The sequence below is a fragment of the Mobula birostris genome, chromosome 11 (assembly GCF_030028105.1).
Source record: "Mobula birostris isolate sMobBir1 chromosome 11, sMobBir1.hap1, whole genome shotgun sequence".
NCBI lineage: Eukaryota > Metazoa > Chordata > Chondrichthyes > Myliobatiformes > Myliobatidae > Mobula > Mobula birostris.
The window spans coordinates 60,923,682-60,945,980 of record NC_092380.1 but is presented as its reverse complement, the minus strand read 5'-3'; the positions used below and the strand labels follow the sequence as shown (position 1 = coordinate 60,945,980).

At 43.4% G+C, this 22,299-nt stretch overlaps 1 protein-coding gene across 1 annotated transcript in view; it reads left to right on the top strand.

Moving 5' to 3' along the window:
- Positions 1–30: 30 nt before the first annotated feature.
- Positions 31–22,299, top strand: part of slc22a18 (solute carrier family 22 member 18) — a 159,916-nt gene continuing 137,647 nt past the window's right edge. Inside the window, exon 1 of the mRNA XM_072272304.1 lies at positions 31–377. Coding sequence (XP_072128405.1) covers positions 267–377 — 111 coding nt within the window. The 5' untranslated portion in view covers positions 31–266. The remainder of the gene's footprint in view (positions 378–22,299) is intronic.

Genomic DNA, 22,299 nt, shown 5'->3' with positions numbered 1-22,299 from the left:
GCAGAGCAGCAAGCGTTTGTTTGGTTCCGCCTCTGGCACCCAGCTTCGTGATTGGAGCTCGTCGGGGCGACTGAGGGGGCTAGCCAGCGGGCAACTGAGGGGGGTAGCCAGCGGCGCCACTGCATTTAAATCACAGAGAGCTGATTCTGGATTGCACTTTGATTCAGTGTCTCTTCGTTATGGGCGTGTGTCAGTGAGACCGCTAATAGAGTTGTGAAGTTGCCTGATTTTAATTCTATACTGTGCAGAGAGTCTGTGCCTTGGGGATGATGACCACTCCTGAGAAAGATGCCGGGGTGGGCTTCGTCATTCGTATAACTAACTTCAACATGGCTCTTTATTCCACTTGTTTATGGATTCAGAACGGAGTCATGCCGGTGAGTTATAAACTGAGGAAGAGTTTTTCTGATAAGTGATCTGTGATTAGCTGCAATACGGTGAATTGCGTTTCCTCGTTGCACAAAACGTGAGCCGGGACTGAAAATTCCTTATGCAAATTTATACTGTAACTAAAGTAATTTCAGTTTCATAAATTGGTCTCTTTTGACCCATTTCCAGAGTAAAAGCACATTGTATTCCGTCTGCTGTCTCTTGTTTCCGTTTCAAACGGCTAAGGTTGCACAGTTTGGAAAGGAAGCAGTACCTCAACTTTTCTACTTATTGTAAAGTACATAAGCATACCTTTTGTATTTAATCCCATTTAATTTGTCTTTACTGTGGTAGTTACAGATTCGTCTCCATGAGGACGGTTGCAAACCACTCATTTTTATTGTTTATTCTCATTGCTAGGTAGTGTAAGCATCTCCCTTGTAATGAATAAAACCAATCAGGTATTGTGGTGGAACGTTAATTATTCTAGATATAAGCTATTTATGCATATCAAAGGTTCATTATGTTTTCAAAGTGTGTTTGCAGAATACAACTCTTCTCCATATAGCCATAAAATACAGAAAACTGCGCTGTTGTGTAGGAGAGAAGGAGGGTGAAGAGAAATGCGGTAGTCGTGGGGGATTCCATAGTCAGGGGAACAGACAGGAGATTCTGTGAGCCTGACAGAGATACCCGCATGGTGTGTTGCCTCCCAGGTGCCAGGGTACGGGATGTCTCGGATCGGGTCCTGAATATTCTAAAGGGGGAGGGTGAGCAGCCAGTTCTCTTGGTACATGTTGGTACCAATGACATAGATAGGACAAAGGAGGAGGTCCTGAAGAGGGATTTTCAGGAGTTAGGAAGGAAGCTGAGAAGCAGGACCTCCAGGGTAGTAATCTCAGGATTGCTACCGGTGCCACGTGCTAGCGAGGGCAAGAGTAGTCGGATCAGGCAGATGAATGCGTGGCTGAGAGACTGGTGTAGGGGGCAGGGCTTCAGATTCTTGGATAATTGGGATCTCTTCTGGGGGAAGTATGACCTGTTCAAAAAGGACAGGTTACACCTGAACCCGAAGGGGACCAATATCCTGGCTGGAAAGTTTAATAGAGCTGTTAGGGAGGGTTTAAACTAATTTGGCAGGGGGATAGGAACCGGAATGATAGAGCGGAGGAAGGGGAAAACAGAAATAAATCTAAGATAGTGAGCAGTAAAGATGTCAGGAAAGATAGGCAGGTGATGGGGCAAATTTGTAGCCATTGGGATGAGTTGCAGTGCAATAAAGTTGCAGTGAAGTCAAAGCGAAAAGTATCAAATACTGGTCTTAAGGTGTTGTACTTAAATGCACGCAGCATAAGAAATAAGGTGGATGATCTTGTTGTACAGCTACTGATTGGCAGGTATGATATTGTGGCCATCACTGAGACCTGGCTAAAGGATGCATGTCTCTGGGAGCTGAACATCCAAGGATACACGGTGTATCGGAAGGATAGGAAAGTAGGCAGAGGGGGAGGCATGGCTTTATTGGTAAGAAATGATATTAAATCATTAGAAAGAGGTGATATAGGATCGGAAGGTGCAGAATCTTTATGGGTTGAGCTAAGGAATAGCAGGGGTAAAAGGACCCTGATGGCAGTTATTTCTAGGCCTCCAAACAGCTGCAGGGATGTGGACTACAAATTACAACTGGAAATAGAAAAGGCTTGTCAGAAGGGCAGTGTTATGATAATTGTGGGGGATTTTAACATGCGAGTAGATTGGAAAAATCAGGTTGGCACTGGATCTCAAGAGAGAGAATTTGTAGAATGTCTGCGAGATGGCTTTTTAGAACAGCTTGTTGTTGAGCCCACTAGGGGATCGGCTGTACTGGATTGGGTATTGTGTAATGAACCGGAGGTGATTAGAGAGATTGAGGTGAAGTAACCCTTAGGAGACAGTGATCATAACATGATTGAGTTCACTGTGAAATTTGAAAAAGAGAAGCCAAAATCTGATGTGTCAGTATTTCAGTGGAGTAAACGAAATTACAGTGGCATGAGAGAGGAACTGGCCAAAGTTGACTGGAAAGGGACACTGGCGGGAAAGATGGCAGAGCAGCAGTGGCTGGAGTTTATGCGAGAAATGAGGAATGTGCAAGACAGGTATATTCCAAAAAAGAAGAAATTTTCGAGTGGAAAAAGGATGCAACCGTGGTTGACAAGAGAAGTCAAAGCCAAAGTTAAAGCTAAGGAGAGGGCATACAAGGAAGCAAAAATTAGTGGGAAGACAGAGGATTGGGAAGTCTTTAAAACCTTACAAAAGGAAACCAAGAAGGTCATTAAGAGAGAAAAGATTAACTATGAAAGGAAACTAGCAAATAATATCGAAGAGGATACTAAAAGCTCTTTCAAGTATATAAAGAGTAAAAGACAGGTGAGAGTAGATATAGGACCGATAGAAAATGATACTGGAGAAATTGTAATGGGAGATGAGGAGATGGCAGAGGAACTGAACAAGTATTTTGCATCAGTCTTCACTGAGGAAGACAGCAGGATACCGGACACTCAAGGGTGGCAGGGAAGAGAAGTGTGCGCAGTCACAATTACGACAGAGAAAGTACTCAGGAAGCTGAATAGGCTAAAGGTCGATAAATCTCCTGGAACAGATGGAATGCACCCTCGTGTTCTGAAGGAAGTAGCTGTGGAGATTGCGGAGGCATTAGCGATGATCTTTCAAAAGTTGATAGATTCTGGCATGGTTCCAGAGGACTGGAAGATTGCAAATGTCACTCTGCTATTTAAGAAGGGGGCAAGGAAGCAAAAAGGAAATTATAGACTTGTTAGCTTGACGTCGGTGGTTGGGAAGTTGTTGGGTCGATTGTCAAGGATGAGGTTACAGAGTACCTGGAGGCATATGACAAGATAGGCAGAACTCAGCATGGATTCCTTCAAGGAAAATCCTGCCTGACAAACCTATTACAATTTTTTGAGGAAATTACCAGTAGGCTAGACAAGGGAGATGCAGTGGATGTTGTATGTTTGGATTTTCAGAAGGCCTTTGACAAGGTGCCACACGTGAGGCTGCTTAACAAGATAAGAGCCCGTGGAATTACAGGAAAGTTACATACGTGGATAGAGCGTTGGCTGATTGGCAGGAAACAGAGAGTGGGAATAAAGGGATCCTATTCTGGTTGGCTGCCGGTTACCAGTGGTGTTCCACAGGGATCAGTGTTGGGGCCGCTTCTTTTTACATTGTACATCAACGATTTGGATTATGGAATAGATGGCTTTGTGGCTAAGTTTGCTGATGATACGAAGATAGGTAGAGGGGCCGGTAGTGCTGAGGAAACGGAGAGTCTGCAGAGAGACTTGGATAGATTGGAAGAATGGGCAGAGAAGTGGCAAATGAAGTACAATGTTGGAAAGTGTATGGTTATGCACTTTGGCAGAAAAAATAAACGGGCAGACTATTATTTAAATGGGGAAAGAATTCAAAGTTCTGAGATGCAACGGGACTTGGGAGTCCTCGTACAGAATTCCCTTAAAGTTAACCTCCAGGTTGAGTCGGTAGTGAAGAAGGCAAATGCAATGTTGGCATTCATTTCTAGAGGAATAGAGTATAGGAGCAGGGATGTGATGTTGAGGCTGTATAAGGCGCTGGTGAGACCTCACTTGGAGTACTGTGGGCGGTTTTGGTCTCCTTATTTAAGAAAGGATGTGCTGACGTTGGAGAGGGTACAGAGAAGATTCACTAGAATGATTCCGGGAATGAGAGGGTTAACATATGAGGAACGTTTGTCCGCTCTTGGACTGTATTCTTTGGAATTTAGAAGAATGAGGGGAGACCTCATAGAAACATTTCGAATGTTAAAAGACATGGACAGAGTGCATGTGGCAAAGTTGTTTCCCATGATGGGGGAGTCTAGTACGAGAGGGCAGGACTTAAGGATTGAAGGGACAGAAATGCGAAAAAAGTTTTTTAGTCAGAGGGTGGTGAATCTATGGAATTTGTTGCCACGGGCAGCAGTGGAGGCCAAGTCATTGGGTGTCTTTAAGGCAGAGATTGATAGGTATCTGAGTAGCCAGGACATCAAAGGTTTTGGTGAGAAGGCGGGGCAGTGGGACTAAATAGGATAAAATGGATCAGCTCATGATAAAATGGCGGAGCAGACTCGATGGGCCGAATGGCCTACTTCTGCTCCTTTGTCTTATGGTCTTATGGTCTAAAACCATAGAAGTAACATGCACAAAATGCTGGAGGAACTCAGCAGGCCAAGCAGCAGTCAATGTTTTGGACTGAGACCCTTCATCGGGGGAGGAAGAAACAGAAAGTGAAAGGTGCAAGCGAGAGAAGGGAAGGAGTGAAGTAAAGAACTGGGAAGGTGACGGGTGAAAGAAATAAAGGGCTGGAGAAGGGGAATCTGACAGGAGCAGGTAGAAGACCATGGAAGAAAAGGAAAGGGGAGGAGCACCAGATGGACAGGTAAGGAGATGAGGTGAGAGAGGGAAACAGGAATGGTGAAAGGGAGGCAATTACCGGAAGTTTGAGAAATTGATGTTCATGCCATCAGTTTGGAGTCTACCCATTTGGAATATAAGGTATTGCTCCTCCAATCCAAGTGCGGCCTCATCGTGACAGTAGAGGAGGCCGTGGACTGACATGTCGGAATGGGAAGTAGAATTGATGGGTGAGCACCAGGCGCTCCTGTTTTTTTTGGCAGATGGAGCATAGGTGCTTGGTGAAGTAGTCTCCCAATCTATATTGGGTCTTACTGGTATAAGGAGGCCACACCGGGAGCATCAGATAGCATAGATGACCCCAACAGAATCATAAGTGAAATATCGCCTCATCTGGAAAGACTGTTTGGGGCCCTGAATAGTAGTGAGGGAGGAGGTGTAGGGACATCTGTAACACAAATTTTGCTTGCAAGGATAAGTGCCAGGAGGGGGATGAGTGGACAAGGGAATCTCGTGGGGAGTGATCCAAGTGGAATGTGGAGGGAGGGAAAGATGTACTTGCTGGTGGGATCCCGTTGGAGATTGTGGAAGTTAGGGAGAGTTATGTGATGGACGCGCAGGCTACTGGGGTGGTAAGTGAGGGCAAGAGGTACCCTATCCCTGGTGTGGTGGTGGGAGGATGCGGTGAGGGCAAACATGTGTGAAATGGAAAAGATGTGGGTGAGGGCAGCGTTGATGGTGGAGGAAAGAAACCTTATTTCTTTGGGGAAGGAGAACATCTCATTAGTTCTGGAAAGAAAAGTCTCATCCTGAGAGCAGATACAGTGAAGACAGAGGAACTGAGAGGAGGGGACGGCGTTTTTTTCACAAATGACAGAGTGAAAACAGGTATAGTCCAGAAAGCTATGAGAGTCAGTGGGTTTGTAAAAGATATCAGTAGATAAATTGTCTCCAGAGATAGACAGAGAGATCAAGAAAGAGGAGGGAGCTGTCAGAAATGGACTAGGTAAATTTGAGGGCAGGGTGGAAGTTGGAGGAAAAGTTGATGAAGTTGACTAACTCTGCATGGGTGCAGGAAGCAGCACTAATGCAGTCGTTGATGTAGCATAGAAAAAGTTGGGAAGCAATACTGGTATAGGCTTGGAACATAGACTATTCCACATAGCCAACAAAAAGGCAGGCATAGCTGGGATCAATGCGAGTGCTCATGGCTACACCTTTGGTTTGAAGGAAGTGGGAGGAGATGAAGGAGAAATTATTGAGAGGGAGGACCAGTTCCACCAGACGGAGGAGAGTGGTGGTGGACGGGAACAGGCTGTATCTGCTGTTCAGAAAAAAGCAGAGAGCTTTAAAGCCCTCATATAGGGAATATATAGAAACCTGATATCCCAAACTGTAGGATCGTATTGGGAAATGAAAGCCTGAAACGTTCATAACTTCAAGTACCTTGGATCATGGGTAACATCTGATGGCAAAGGTGAAACAGACATAGAAGCAAGAATAGCAATGGCAAGAACAGCATTTCGAGAAATGAGAAACATCCTCACGAACAAGAAAATAGCAACTGACATCCACCTTAGAACCCTCAGCTGCTACATTCTTCCTATATTGATGTATGGCTGCAAGTCATGGACCATCACAAATGCAATGGAGAAAAGAATCAATGCAGCAGAAATGTGGTTCCTCAGAAGAATGCTATGCATATCATATACGGACAGGATAATCGAGGAAGAAGTTCTACAGAGAGTGAAAACAAAACGTACATTACTTTAAAAAAATCAGAAAACAGCAATCAAAATTCTTTGGACACATCATGCAAAGAGAGACGTTAGAACATTTAGTTACAACCAGAAAGCTGGAAGGGAAAAGAAGCAGAGGCAGACAGAGAATGAAAATGATAGATGGAATAACATCATGGTTAGAAACAGGGAAGGCAACAACTACAATTCAGAGAGTCGGGGACCATGATGGATGGAGAGACATGATCGCCCATGCTGAATGGCAAGGCATCTGCATGATAGGGAATAGATGTCCATGGTGAAAATGAGCCAATTGAGGCCAGAGACGTTGAAGTCACTGAAAAGATCTAAAACATGTGAAGTGTCATGGATTTAGGTAGGAAGGGGCTGAACCGGGGAGATAATAGGAGTTGAGGTATGCAGATGCAAGTTTGGTGGGGCAGAAACAATGGGCCTACCTGGACAGATAGGTTTATGGATCTTGAGCCATAGAAGTAGTTGAAAGAAAGACATCAGTTTCTCTTCTCTTCCCCCCCCCCCACATGAAAAGAAACAAAATTATGCTGACCCCAACCCTTTCCTCTTACAAAAAACAACAGGGCACCCGCATGGAGAAACAATACAAGAGCATCAAGCCCCAAACCATCAGCCAATTGGCAACAAGGAAGAATGGGTGAGAATATGGGGAAAAAAAACATAGAATTGAAAAAGGTCAATATGGACTGCAGTTAGATTGAACTACAGTCCAATCCATCAATCTCAGAATTTCGATAACATTTCTGAGGGCATTTGTAAATCTATCTGCATTTTGCCTTGTTGCTTTTTGCGTATTTCTAAAGTAATTTCAACTGACAATGCTGGAGTCTGAAACATAAATAGAAATGCTGGAAATATTAATTTGTCTAGCAGCATATGTGGAAATAGAAAATGGTTAATGTTTCAGGTCAATCTCCTCAGAACTGAGAAGAATGGTGGGGGAAATGCAGACTCTGGTTGTGAGTGCAGTTTCCCTTTAAGAATAAGGAAGCGAGGAAAGCATGCTGGGCTGTAGGTAAAATTGAACCAGAGAGGCTTTAGACCCCTCCACCCCCGCCCCCCCCCCCACTCCTGATTATCATTCTGGTGAGCGTACAATCTCTGGAAAATAAAGCTGAAGACCTCCAAGCAAGATTGCTGCACCAGAGGGACATCAGGGACTTCTGTGTACTTTGCTTCATGAAAACTTTGCTACCTCCTACCATTTTGGATGCAGCACTGCAGCTGGATGGTTTCACCAATCACCATAAAGACAGGATAGCTCCGTCTTTTAAGGGCAGAGGGGGTGGAGTATGCTTTATAATTAACTCATCGTGGTTCACATACGTGGTGGTTCTGTCTTAATCCAGTTCACCTGACCTGGAACACCTAGTGGTCACATGTCATCTTTTTTTATCTGCCAAGGGAGTTTTCCACCACCATTCTGGTACCGGTGTACATTCCACCTCAGGCCAATGCCTAGCGGGCAATAGAAAAGCTGAACTCCATAATCTGCAGGCACAAAACTATGCACCCTGATTCCTTCACTATTATTGTGGGGGATTTCAGCCATGCCAGCCTGCAGTCTCTAAACAGCTACCACCAGCATATCACCTGTGGAACCAGAGGAGCTACCGCTCTGGAACACTATTTTATCATCACCAAGAATGCTTACTTTGCCATCCTTCACCCAGACTTTGTAAAGTCTGATCACCTGGCTGTACTTGTGCTCCCAGCCTATAGAGAGACTAAAGACTGAAGCACCAGAGGTGAGGACCAAGGAGGTATGGGCAAGGGAGGTGGAGGAGCAATTACAGGACTGGAGAATATTCAGGGATTCATCTTTGAGTCTGAATCAATACACCACAGTTGTCACTGACTTCTTCAACAGCTGTGTGGATGAGTGTGTGGTTTCAAGAACACATTGGACATACCCAAATCAAAAGCCATAGATGAACCATGAAATTTGTAGTTTGCTGAGGGCTAGATGTGTGGCTTTCAAGACTGGTGATCCAGAACTATACAAGAAGTCCAGATACAACCTACGGAAGGCTACCTTAGGAATGAAAAAAAGCAATTCTGATTGAGACTAGATGAGATCAGATGCAGGTCAGCTCTGGCAAGCCATTTCCTACAAAGCGAAACCAAACATTATAAATCGTGGTGACTGTTTACTCACTAATGAGCTCAACGCTTTTTATGCTTGCTTTGAAAGGGAGAATAAAACTACATTTATGCAAATCCCTACTGCATCTAATGACCCTGTGATCTCTGTCTCAGAGGCCGATGTCAGAGCATCTTTCAAGCAGGTGAATGCTTGCAAAGCATCGGGCCCTGGTAATGTACCTGGTAAGGCTCTGAAAATCTGTACCAACCAATATCATCTTCAATCTCTTATGCTGCAGTCAGAGGTTCCCACCAGCTTCAAAAGGGCGACAATCATACCAGTGCCCAAGAAGAACAAGGTGAGCTGCCTCAACAACTGTCACCCAGTGGCACTCAAGTCTGCTATGATGAAGCACTTTGAGAGGTTGGTCATGGCTAGTATCAGTTCCTGCCTAAGCAGGGACCTGGACCTATTGCAATTTGTGCAATTTGCCTATCACCACAACAGGTCTACAGCGAATACAATCTCACTGGCTCTCCACTTGGCTTTGGATCACCTATACAATAGTAATACTTAGATTAGCCTGCTGTTTATTGAATACAGCTGAGTGTTCAACACCATGATACATAGAACATAGAAAACATGCAGCATAATACAGGCCTTTTGGCTCACAATATTGTGCCAAAGATGTACTCACTTCAGAAATCTAAAAAGAGGGAATAAGATATACTTACACATTTATGTATTGGATTTACTAGGTTGAATAATCCCAAGAGATTCTGTAGATGCTGGAAATCCAGAGCATCTCACATACAAAATGCTGGGGGAACTCAGCAGTTCTGACAGCATCTATGGAAGTGACTAAACAGTCGATGTTTCAGCCTGAAACCCTTTATTAGGACTGGAAAGGAAGAGGGCAGATGCCAGAATAAGAAGGTAGAGGGAGAGAAAGGAGGACTAGCAAGAAAGTGATAGGTGAATCTAGGTGGGTAGGAAAGGTAAAGGGCTGGAGAAGGAGTCTGATAGGAGAGGAGAAAGGGAAGGAGGAGGGGAAATAGGGGGAGATGATAGGCAGGTGAGAAGTGGTAAGAGGCCAGACTGGTGAATAGAAGGAGAGGGGAAGAGAAAATTACAGGAAGGAGAAATCAATGTTAATGCCATCAATTTGAAGGCTACTCAGAATATATATTTTGCTTCTTCACCCTGAGAGTGACCTCATCATGGTAAAAGTGAAGGCCATAGACTGATATGTTGGAGTGGGAATGTGGTTAGGAATTAAAATGGTTGGTCCCTGGGAAATCCTACTTCTGGCAGATGGAGCAGAGGTATTTGACAGAGTGGTCTCACCAATATAGAATGTGGAATAATTGCTTGTTCAGAATTAATAAGCATAATAATAAGGACATTTATAGGGTGTGCACTTGTCAAGAAACAATACCGCATATATTGTTTGAATGTATGATACCCTCAGTTCTAATCAAAGAGCTCCAAAATCTGGCCGTCTTTACCCCTCCCTCTGCAACTGGATCCTTGACTTCTTCACTGGAAGACCACAGTCAGTGCCCAACCGAAATAACATTTCCACTTTGCTGGCAATCAACACTGGCACACCTCAAGGATGCGTGCTGCTCTACTCTCCCTACACCCACAATTGTGTGGCTTGGCACAGGCCAAACACTATCTGTAAACTTGCTGATGACAACTGTTGTTGGCTGAATTTCAGATAGTGATGAGGAGATGTACAGGAGCAAGATAGATCAGCTGGTTCAGTGGTGTTGCTTCAACAACCTTGCACAGTATGACCAGGGACCTCGGGGAAGGGTAAGCCAAGGGAATACACAGCAGTCCTGATAGAGGAATCAGAAGTGGAAAGGGTGAACAGTTTCAAGTTCCTGGGTGTCAACATCTCTACAACACTTTGATGCAATTACAAAGAAGGCAGACAGCAACTAAATTCCATTAGGAGTTTCAGGAGAATTAGTATGTTGCCAAACACACTTGAAAATTTCTACAGATGTGCTATGGAGAATATTCTAACTGGTTTCTTCACTGTCTGGTATGAAGGGGGCCACTACCCAGGACCGGAAAAGGCTGTAGAAGGTTGTAGACTCAGCCAGCATGGGCACTAGCCTCCCCAACATTCGGGACGTCTTCAAAAGGCAATGCCTCAGAAAGGTGGCAACCATCATTAAGGACCCCCATCACCTAGGACATACCCTCTTCTCATTGCTACCATCAAGGAGGTATAGGAGCCTGAAGAAAGACACACAACATTTCGAGAACAGCTACTTCACTCTGCCATCAGATTTCTGAATGGACAATGAACCCCTGAACAATTCCTCAGTATTTCCCCCTCTCTTTTTCACTACTTATTTAATTTATTTTTGTATATATTTCTTATTGTAATTTATAGGTTTCTTTAATTACTTGTGCATCACAATGTACTGCTGCCACAAACCAACAAATTTCAGAATGTGCCGGTGCTGTTAAACCTGATTCTGGTTCTGATCATTCTGAATGCCATGCACATTCTGATCTGTCTGCTTGCAGCCTCCCCCATTGTCATAATGAAGCCCACCATAAATTAGAAGAACAACATCTCATTAACTGTCCAGGCACTTTGCAACCTTAGGAATACAAATTGACTTTTTAATCTTGAGGTAAACAGTTTTCCCATTAATACGTTTAAATCCCTTTCTCTTTAAAATGTCTTGCTAACAGTCAGTACTCATGCGCTTTATCATCTGGTCTGTCTTAACCTATCTCCATATAAACTTTTGTCTTGCACCTCACTCCTTTCCTCCAAATTTGCTTTGTAAACTGTAAATCTTCCACTGTCTTCTCAATTCTAAGCAAGGATCTCTGGAACAAAATGTCCCTGTTTTTTCTTTCCTCAGATGCTGCTAGTTTGACTACTTTATTCTACCATTTTGATTTTTGTTACAAGTTTTCCCCAGGTTACTGGGTTGAGGCAAGTTCTAAATCTTCTGTGCATCAAGTGTGGAGTAATTCTAAGTGAGAACAAAAGGTTTGTTAACCAGAAATTCAACATGTAGCTCATTATTGTCCATATAGTATCAAATCATGCTTGACTAATCTTCTGGAATTTTTTGAGGATGTAACTGTGAAAATGGACATGGGAAAGCCAGTGGATGTAGTGTATCTGGACTTTCAGAAAGCCTTTGATAAGGTCCCACATAGGAGGTTAGTGTGCAAAATTAGAGCGAATGGTATTAGGGTTAGGGTACTGACATGGATAGAAAATTGGTTGACAGACAGGAAACAAAGAGTAGGGATTAATGGGGCCTTTTCAGAATGGCAGGCAGTGACTAGTGGGGTACCGCAAGGCTCGATGCTGGGACCGCAGCTATTTACGATATACATTAATGATTTAGATGAAGGGATTAAAAGTAACATTAGCAAATTTGCAGATGACACAAAGCTGGGTGGCAGTGTGAAATGTGTGGAGGGTGTTGAGATAATGCAGGGTGACTTGGACAGGCTGGGTGAGTGGGCAGAATCATGGCAGATGCAGTGTAATGTGGATAAGCGTGAGGTTAACCACTTTGGTGGCAAGAACAAGAAGGCAGATTACTATCTGAATGGTGTCAAGTTAGGAAAAGGGGAAGTACAACGAGATCTAGGTGTCCTTGTTCATCAGTCGCTGAAAGCAAGCATGCAGGTACAGCAGGCAGTGAAGAAAGCTAATGGCATGTTGGCCTTCATAACAAGGGGAGTTGAGTATAGGAGCAAAGAGGTCCTTCTGCAGTTGTACAGGGCCCTGGTGAGACCACACCTGGAGTATTGTGTACAGTTTTGGTCTCCAAATTTGAGGAAGGACATTCTTGCTATTGAGGGAGTGCAGCATAGGTTCACGAGGTTAATTCCCGGGATGACGGGACTGTCATATGTTGAAAGATTGGAGCAACTGTCCTTATATACACTGGAATTTAGAAGGATGAGAGGGGATCTGATTGAAACCTGTAAGATTATTAAGGGATTGGACACACTAGAGGCAGGAAACATGTTCCTGATGTTGGGGGAGTCCAGAACCAGAGGCCACAGTTTAAGAATAAGGGGTAGACCATTTAGAACGGAGTTGAGGAAAAACTTTTTCACACAGAGGGTTGTGGATCTGTGGAATGCTCTTCCTCAGAAGGCAGTGGAGGCCAGTTCTCTGGATTCTTTCAAGAAAGAGTTAGATAGAGCTCTTAAAGATAGCAGAGTCAAGGGATATGGGGAGAAGGCAGGAAAAGGGTACTGATTGTCCATGATCACAGTGAATGGCAGTGCTGGCTCGAAGGGCTGAATGGCCTACTCCTGCACCTATTGTCTATTGTCTAATTGTACTGTTTTAAGTATTTTCTTATGTACTCTTACTACTTTTTCAGCTGCTCTATTTGACACTGGGTGATGTGGTGGGGTGAGAATATGCTAACCATGGTCATTATGCTATAAGTGTTCAAACTTGTGTTGACAAACTGGTCCACTGTTGGATTTCAAGTATTTTGCTATGCCGTGGATGGCGAATATGAGTCAGGAGTAATCAATAATGCTGAGTCATAGCACAGCTGCCAACCTGTTTGATTTACAGCTGTTTGGAATGGAAGCCTTTCAAAACTTTTTTTGGGAAAGAAATCCCTTTTTGATGGTAATCTCTTTGGAAAGGCTTGGTTGGTCATTTTCAGAATTGAATCAATGTTGACTCCAATATAGATGTACACTGTTATAAAATTTTCTAAGCTGCTGTCTAGGCAAGACCAGCACACAGAGTCTGTGGCTGTTCCTTAAACATTCATGACTCTAAAATAAGGGTTATCCATATTTTTTGTTTCATAACAATGGGGATAATGTCTGGATAGTGCCAGGTCAAACACCATTGAACCACTGAAAGGTGAACTCGCTTCTGACAAAGTGTTGTAATTCTGGATGGCAGTGATAATTTTCCATTGGTCATTTACATAAAGTGTATTCATACACTTGCTTAGGTATGGTGTCCTTCTGTACAGACAACATCTGTTTCTGTAACAACAAAATTTCATCCTTGATTTGAACATTAAATTACATGCAGTTCATGCCTGATTCCTCGTATGTTAAGCATGGTAAATGCATCACTCATTTGTGAACAAGTTTCCTCAATGTTGCTATTTTATTATAACAGTAAAATTGGCCTACACTGCATTTTGGAAAAGGTGAACAGTTAGGGTCAGTGAGTTATTGATTGGCTTTATCTCAAATAATAATGAGGCAGCCCACAGAGAAGAAGTCATCACCCTAACACAGTAGTGTCAAGGAAGCAACCTCTTCCTCAAAGTTACAAAAACAAAGGAGCTGGCTGTGATGGAGATGGGCTAACCCCTATTGGCAACAATGGATCTAGGGCTGAGAGGGTGAACAGCTTTAAATTCCTTGGTATACACATCACCAAGGACTTCATTGGTCTGTAAATACTGGCTGTGTGGTGAAAAAAGCACAACAGTGCCTCTTTCACTTCAGATATTTGAAGAAGTTTGGCATGAGTCCCCAAATCTTAAGGATTTTCTACAGGGGCACAATTGAAAGCATCCTGACTGGCTGCATCACTGCTTGGTATGGGAACTGTACTTCCCTCAACCGCAGGACTCTGCAGAGAGTGGTGTGGACAGCCCAGCGCGTCTGTAGCTGTGAACTTCCCACTATTCGGGACAGCTCTGAGCACCTTTGTTCTCGGACAATTGACTCTGCTCCCCTCAACTGATTGATGCAAGATGACGCAATCTCCACTGTGTAGGAAAGGGGTCTAGTTCTGTCCTTCATCTTTATTAATTCTGTAAATACTGAGGCAAAACTGTTCTTCTAGGTGACCAGTTTTCCCTTGAATATCTATGATTTGGAGAAAAGATCAGGGATCTTTCCTCCAAATCATCAAGGGCTGCCATGATGTCAAGAGCAGCTGTTAATTCAAATGAGTAACTCAAATTCTTTCGCCCACAGTTTTACGCAATTCAAGTTTTGATTCTTATCTGTTGAGTTATGCATGCCTGATATTTGTGCTGCTTAAAGTACTAAACGGATATCTAAATTCATAATGAGGTATAATGGAATGTATAATGAATACTGAGGGAATTCCAGGTTTATTTTTCTCTAACATAGATACTGACATTTAATGGCCAGCTTGCTTTCCCTTTTCACTAATAAAACATGTCATTAGGAAATTGAAATAGATTCAGCATTTACTGATGAGTTGAATGAAATGTTATCCAATAATGTCAAAAGATAATTTGCAGTGGAATTCAATAGAGTGATTATGCAGAAATGTTTTGCCTCATGTTCATGTTGATAGCATCAGTGATAGTCTTTTGCTGCCTGGAAGCATTTGCATGAGATGAGCTTCAGTAAGTTTGAATACTTTTTGGCTCAGGTGTCCTAGGTAGTAGATTCAGCCTAGTACATCACAGGTGAAGCCCTCCCAACTGTTGAGCACATCTACATGAAACACTGTCATAGGAAAGCAGCAACCATCATCAGAGATCCCCACCACCCAGGTCCTGCTCTTTTCTTGCTGCTGCCATCAGGTAGAAGCTACAAGAGCCCCTGGACTCGCACCACCGGGTTCAAGAACAGTTACTACCCCTTAACCATCAGGCCCTTGAATAAAAGGGGATAACTACACTCACTTGCCCCATCATCAAAATGTTCCTACACAAATTATCTCTCCTTAAGGGCTCTTTATCTCATGTTCTCATTATTTATTGCTATTTATTTATATATGCATGTACACAGTTTGTCTTCTGCACTCTGGTTGGTCTATCAGCTGATCCTTAAAATCTTGAGAATTTTTGGTGGTATTGTTCCAGGGCTTTCGGATGCCTACTCCAGGTGGTTCATTATTCAGCTCCATATTCTAATGTAGGAAGGACAGCTGCTCCATAGACCAAAAGATTGAGGTGCATCAGTGTTGATTGTCAGTGAGGAGGAGATGCTATTTTCAATGAGGAAGTCAAGGACTCAGTGGCAGCTCACCCTGCTCTTCTTGGGCACTGGTATGATTGTCGCCTTTTTGAAGTAGGTGGTAAATTCTGACTGCAACAGTGAGAGATTGAAGATGTCCTTGAACACTTGTGGGTGGGTTTACACAGGTTTCAGTGCCCTACCAGGTACACCGTTGGGGCCTGACATCTTGTAAGAGTTTACCCTCGTGAAATATGTTCTGACAGTGGCCTCTGAGATGGAGATCACAGGTCACAAATGCAACAGGATTTGCACAGGTGTAGATTTATTCTCCCTTTCAAAGCGTACATAAAAGGTATTGAGCTAATCTGGAAGTGAAGCATCACAGCCATTCATGAATTTAGGTTTCCCCTTGTATGGAAATAATGGCCTGCAAACCTTGCCAGAGCTGACATACCTCCTATTCTGTCTCTGACCTCAATTGGAATTGTTATTTTGCTCATAAAGTAGCCTTCCATAGGTCATACCAGTACTACTTGTATAGTTCTGGATCACCAGTCTTGAATGACACAGATTCAGCCCTCAGCAGACGACAAATCTCCGGGTTCATCCATGACTTTTGGTTTGGCTTTGTCTGGTATGTTTTCGAAGGCACACACTCACCCACACAGATGTTGATGAAGTCGGTGACGACAGTGGCATAATCGTACAAATTCGAAGATCAATTCCTGAATATTGATCATACCTTAACCATACTTTTGTGATCCTCACTTCTTGCCTGTGTGCCAGAAGTAGAACAGCCATGTGATTGGACTTGCCAAGTTGCAGGCTTGGGATGCATGGTAAATGTTCTAGATGGTGGTGTAATAGCGGTAAAGTGTGTTTGCGTATGGGATATGTTGATAGTTGGTAGTTTCTTCAAGCTTGCCTGGTTGAAATCCCCAGCAGTGATCGGGAAGGCATCAGGGTGTGCTTTATCGTGACGGCTGATTATTGCTTAACTGCTCTAGTGTCTGCCAGACATTGGCCGGGGGTGCAGTGTACACTGCTGCCAGGATGACGGTGGAAAATGCCCTCAACAGATAAAATGAAGGACACATAACAATGAAATGTTCCAAGTCGGGCGTAGTTTCAAGTGACCACAAAATGTATGTGATACTCAAACTACTTTCCTTTCTGTGTCCCATTGGGTACGTATTAGGATTAGGAATTTAAGAGGCAAGGCAGAGCAAGCTTGTGGAGCTCACATTTAATAAGATCCTGGCTGATCTGATTGTAACCACAGCAATGCGTTCCCAACATTACAGAAGCATACCTTCTGACCATTGCATTCCATTCTCTTGGCAATAAAAATTTTGTTAGCTTACCTAATTACCTAATTACTTGCAGTACCTGTAAATCACGTACTGGGGGGAGGAGACTCAACTCTGCAGTCTCTCCCCATTTTGACAATCTCCCATTTTCCCACATTATACTTCAATTGACAGATCTTTGCCCATGCAATTTATTTCCTCATCCCTTCTGTAGCCTTCTTGCATCTTCACAACTTAATTTTCTATTTAGCTTTGTGTCATCTACAACCTTAGCAGTCATGCCATAAGATATAAGAGAATTAGACCATTTGGCTCATCGAGTCTGCTCCGCAACTGATAAGGTTCCGAAGTGTCCACTCTCCCACAATTTTAGTGGTATGACTGCTGCCCCAGAAAAGCATAGGACATGGACTTTCTTACTGCACTAACAGTAGCAATTTTCTGTCAGTATACAATAGGTTTCAATAGGTACATTTACTGTCCAAGAAATGTATACAATATACATCCTGAAATTATTTTTCTTCGCAAACATCCATGAGAAGTGTGTCCCAAAGAATGAATAACAGTAAGCAGTCACTTCAGCCATGCAGTACAGATAAATATGCAGATATTGCTAACGAGGCATGGAAACCAGAAATTCAGGACAGCTGAAGGCAGGTTAAATTTAAAAAAAATAAAAGATGAGTACACCAGAGGTCATTAGAAATTAGTAGTTAGTAGAAGTAGGAAGCAACTGGAAATGTAAGTTGAATTCAAAATATTCAGCATATAAATCATGCAATCATCCTAGTACAGAGGAATCTTCAGAGTGAACAGCAAATACTTTCTATTTTGAATTTGGTATAGAGTAAATGACCCATAATACCATTAAAATAACTTAACGCTTGAAGACTCGTACAGCCAGATTTGGAAACAGCTTCTTTCCATCTGTGATAAGACTGCTGAACGGATCCTGACCCAGATCTGGGCCATACCCTCAAAATATCCAGACCTGCCTCTCGGTTTTTTTGCACTACCTTACTTTCCATTTTTCTATTTTCTATTTGTGATTTATAATTTAAGTTTTTAATATTTACTATCGATTTGTAATCCAGGGAGCGGGAAGTGCAGAATCAAATATCGCTGTGATGATTGTACGTTCTAGTAGCAATTGTTTGGTGACAATAAAGTATAATGTATAATCCCCAATTCATTTTAGGCACTTGACAAACAAAACACAATGCCTGAGTTGAAATGTAACTATGCTTACTTCAAGTTACTAATTAAATGATAGTGAACTGAGTGTAATGTTATTAGATTGAATACCCATGGGTATCAATAATAATATTAATAAAATAATGTAAAATAAAATGCTACTGTGTGCCTACTGCCCTCGCAGTGCATAAGTACAAAACCATGCAGCAAGTCAAATACCTTCTGAAAAATCACCTGAGTCTGAAGCTTTCTTCAGGGTTTTTAATGAGATCTTACTTGTGAAAAAAAACTGCTGTTTCAAGGGCATATAAAGCAAGGATGGAGATGTGTGGCTTCCCACCATGAGCTTCAGATTGAATCCAAATTAACCCGTGCAGGAAATGATACATTTGTTTTAAAAAAACAGCTTATGTACAGGATGTGATGCTCATACAAGACAAACTTGCATACAAAATGAACAGCGCTTCTGGAAGCCAGAAAACTCCCTGCCTGGTGTCCATAGGATGTCAAGCTTAACTACTGAAACTAAAAGTCAAATGATAATATCGTTAAGTCTTTGGCAAAAGAAGGATAGTCTTGGAGACTGGCCATGAAAACAGTCTTGGTACACAGTCTTTAACGTCGGTGGTACACAGTTTCACTTTGAAAATACTGGCCTTTGGTGACATTCCTGGTGGAGATCAGCAAGAATGCTGGGCCATTTAACCATGAGGAGAGTGTGAGCTGATTGGCTTGGTACCCTCATGTGGCATGATCAGCCAGGTTGAGATCAGTGGGATCTTAGTTCTATTGGCTGTTCTGGGTTGTGGATATTGGCTTACATTGGTCAAGGATATTATGTTGCAGTTGTATAAGTCATTAGTGCAGTTGTACTTGGAATACTGTGCATGATTTTGGGTCCTGCAGATGAAGACATGGGTGAAATGGAAAGAGTGCAGAGTAAATTTGAGGATTCTACTAGGACTAGAGGCCCTGACTAATAGTGAAAGGTTGGTGAGGCATACCTTTACTCCTTTGAACACAGGAGAATGAGAACATAGAACATAGGCCCTTCGGCCCACAATGCTGTGCCGACCCTCAAACCCTGCCTCCCATATAACCCCCCACCTTAAATTCTTCCATATACCTGTCTAGTAGTCTCTTAAACTTCACTAGTGTATCTGCCTCCACCACTGACTCAGGCAGTGCATTCCACGCACCAACCACTCGTGAGTAAAGAAAAAACCTTCCTCTAATATCCCCCTTGAACTTCCCACCCCTTACCTTAAAGCCGTGTCCTCTTGTATTGAGCAGTGGTGCTCTGGGGAAGAGGCGCTGGCTATCCACTCTATCTATTCCTCTTATTATCTTGTACACCTCTATCATGTCTCCTCTCATCCTACTTCTCTCCAAAGAGTAAAGCCCTAGCTCCCTTAATCTCTGATCATAATGGAAACTCCCTAAACCAGGCAGCATTCTGGTAAATTTCCTCTGTACCCTTTCCAATGCTTCCACATCCTTCCTATATTGAGACGACCAGAACGGGACACAGTACTCCAAGTGTGGCCTAACCAGAGTTTTATAGAGCTGCATCATTACATCGCGACTCTTAAACTCTATCCCTTGACTTATGAAAGCTAACACCCCATAAGCTTTCTTAACTACCCTATCCACCTGTGAGGCAACTTTCAGGGATCTGTGGACATGTACCCCCAGATCCCTCTGCTCCTCCACACTACCAAGTATCCTGCCATTTACTTTGTACCCTGCCTTGGAGTTTGTCCTTCCAAAGTGTACCACCTCACACTTCTCCGGGTTGAACTCCATCTGCTACGTCTCAGCCCATTTCTGCATCCTAGCAACGTCTCTCTGCAATCTTTGACAATCCTCTACACTATCCACAACACCACCAACCTTTGTGTTGTCTGCAAACTTGCCAACCCACCCTTCTATCCCCACATCCAGGTTGTTAATAAAAATCACAAAAAGTAGAGGTCCCAGAACAGATCCTTGTGGGACACCACTAGTCACAATCCTCCAATCTGAATGTACTCCCACCACCATGACCCTCTGCCTTCTGCAGGCAAGCCAATTCTGAATCCACCTGGCCAAACTTCCCTGTATCCCATGCCTTCTGACTTTCTGAATAAGCCTACTGTGTGGAACCTTGTCAAATGCCTTACTAAAATCCATATAGATCACATCCACTGCACTACCCTCATCTATATGCCTGGTCACCTCCTCAAAGAACTCTATCAGGCTTGTTAGACACGATCTGCCCTTCACAAAGCCATGCTGACTGTCCCTGATCAGACCATGATTCTGTAAATGCCCAGAGATCCTATCTCTAAGAATCTTTTCCAACAGCTTTCCCACCACAGACGTAAGGTTCACTGGTCTATAATTACCCGGACTATCCCTACTACCTTCTTTGAATAAGGGGACAACATTCACCTCCCTCCAATCCTCCGGTACTATTCCCGTGGACAACGAGGACATAAGGATCTTAGCCAGAGGCTCAGCAATCTTTTCCCTTGCCTCGTGGAGCAGCCTGGGGAATATTCCGTCAGGCCCTGGGGCCTTATCTGTCCTAATGTATTTTAACAACTTCAACACCTCCTCTCCCTTAATATCAACATGCTCCAGAACATCAACCTCACTCATATTGGCCTCACCATCATCAAGTTCCCTCTCATTGGTGAATACCGAAGAGAAGTATTCATTGAGGACCTCGCTCACTTCCACAGCCTCGAGGCACATCTTCCCACCTTCATCTCTAATCAGTCCTACCTTCACTCCTGTCATCCTTTTTTTCTTCACATAATTGAAGAATGCCTTGGGGTTTTCCTTTACCCTACTCGCCAAGGCCTTCTCATGCCCCCTTCTTGCTCTTCTCAGCCCCTTCTTAAGCTCCTTTCTTGCTTCCCTATATTCCTTAATAGACCCATCTGATCCTTGCTTCCTAAACCTCACGTATGCTGCCTTCTTCCACCTGACTAGATTTTCCATCTCACTTGTCACCCATGGTTCCTTCACCCTACCATTCTTTATCTTCCTCACCAGGACAAATTTATCCCTAACATACTGCAAGAGATCTCTAAACATCGACCACATGTCATAGTACATTTTCCTGCAAAAACATCATCCCAATTCACACCCGCAATTTCTAGCCTTATAGCCTCATAATTTGCCCTTCCCCAATTAAAAAATTTTCCTATCCTCTCTGATTCTGTCCTTTTCCATGATAATGCTAAAGGCCAGGGAGCGGTGGTCACTGTCCCCCAGATGCTCACCCACTGAGAGATCTGTGACCTGACCTGGTTCATTACCAAGTACTAGATCTAGTACGGCATTCCCCCTAGGTGGCCTGTCCACATACTGTGACAGGAATCCGTCCTGGACACACTTAACAAACTCTGCCCTGTCTAAACCGTTGGAACTAATCAGGTGCCAATCAATATTAGGGAAGTTAAAGTCACCCATGATAACAACCCTGTTATTTTTACACCTTTCAAAATCTGCCTCCCAATCTGCTCCTCTGTATCTCTGCTGCTACCAGGGGGCCTATAGAATACCCCCAGTAGAGTAACTGCTCCCTTCCTGTTCCTGACTTCCACCCATACTGACTCAAAAGAGGATCCTGCTACATTACCCACCCTTTCTGTAGCTGTAATAGTATCCCTGACCAGTAATGCCACCCCTCCTCTCCTTTTTCCGCCCTCTCTATCCCTCTTAAAGCACTGAAATCCAGGAATATTGAGAATCCATTCCTGCCCTGGTGCCAGCCAAGTCTCTGTAATGGCCACTACATCACAATTCCATGTATGTATCCAAGCTCTCAGTTCATCACCTTTGTTCCTGATGCTTCTTGCATTGAGGTACACACACTTCAGCCCTTCTACCTTACTGTCTTTACACCGTTTATTCTGCTTCTCTTTCCTCAAAGCCTCTCTATATGTTAGATCTGGCTTTACTCCATGCACTTCTTTCACTGCTCTATCGCTCTGGGTCCCATCCCCCTTGCAAATTAGTTTAAACCCTCCCGAACCATGGTAGCAAACCTACCTGCAAGGATATTGCTCCCCCTCGAGTTCAGGTGCAACCCATCCAATCTGTACAGGTCCCACCTTCCCCAGAAGAGATCCCAATGATCCAAAATTCTAATACCCTGTTCCCTGCACCAACTCCTCAGCCACGCATTCAACTGCCATCTCCTCCAA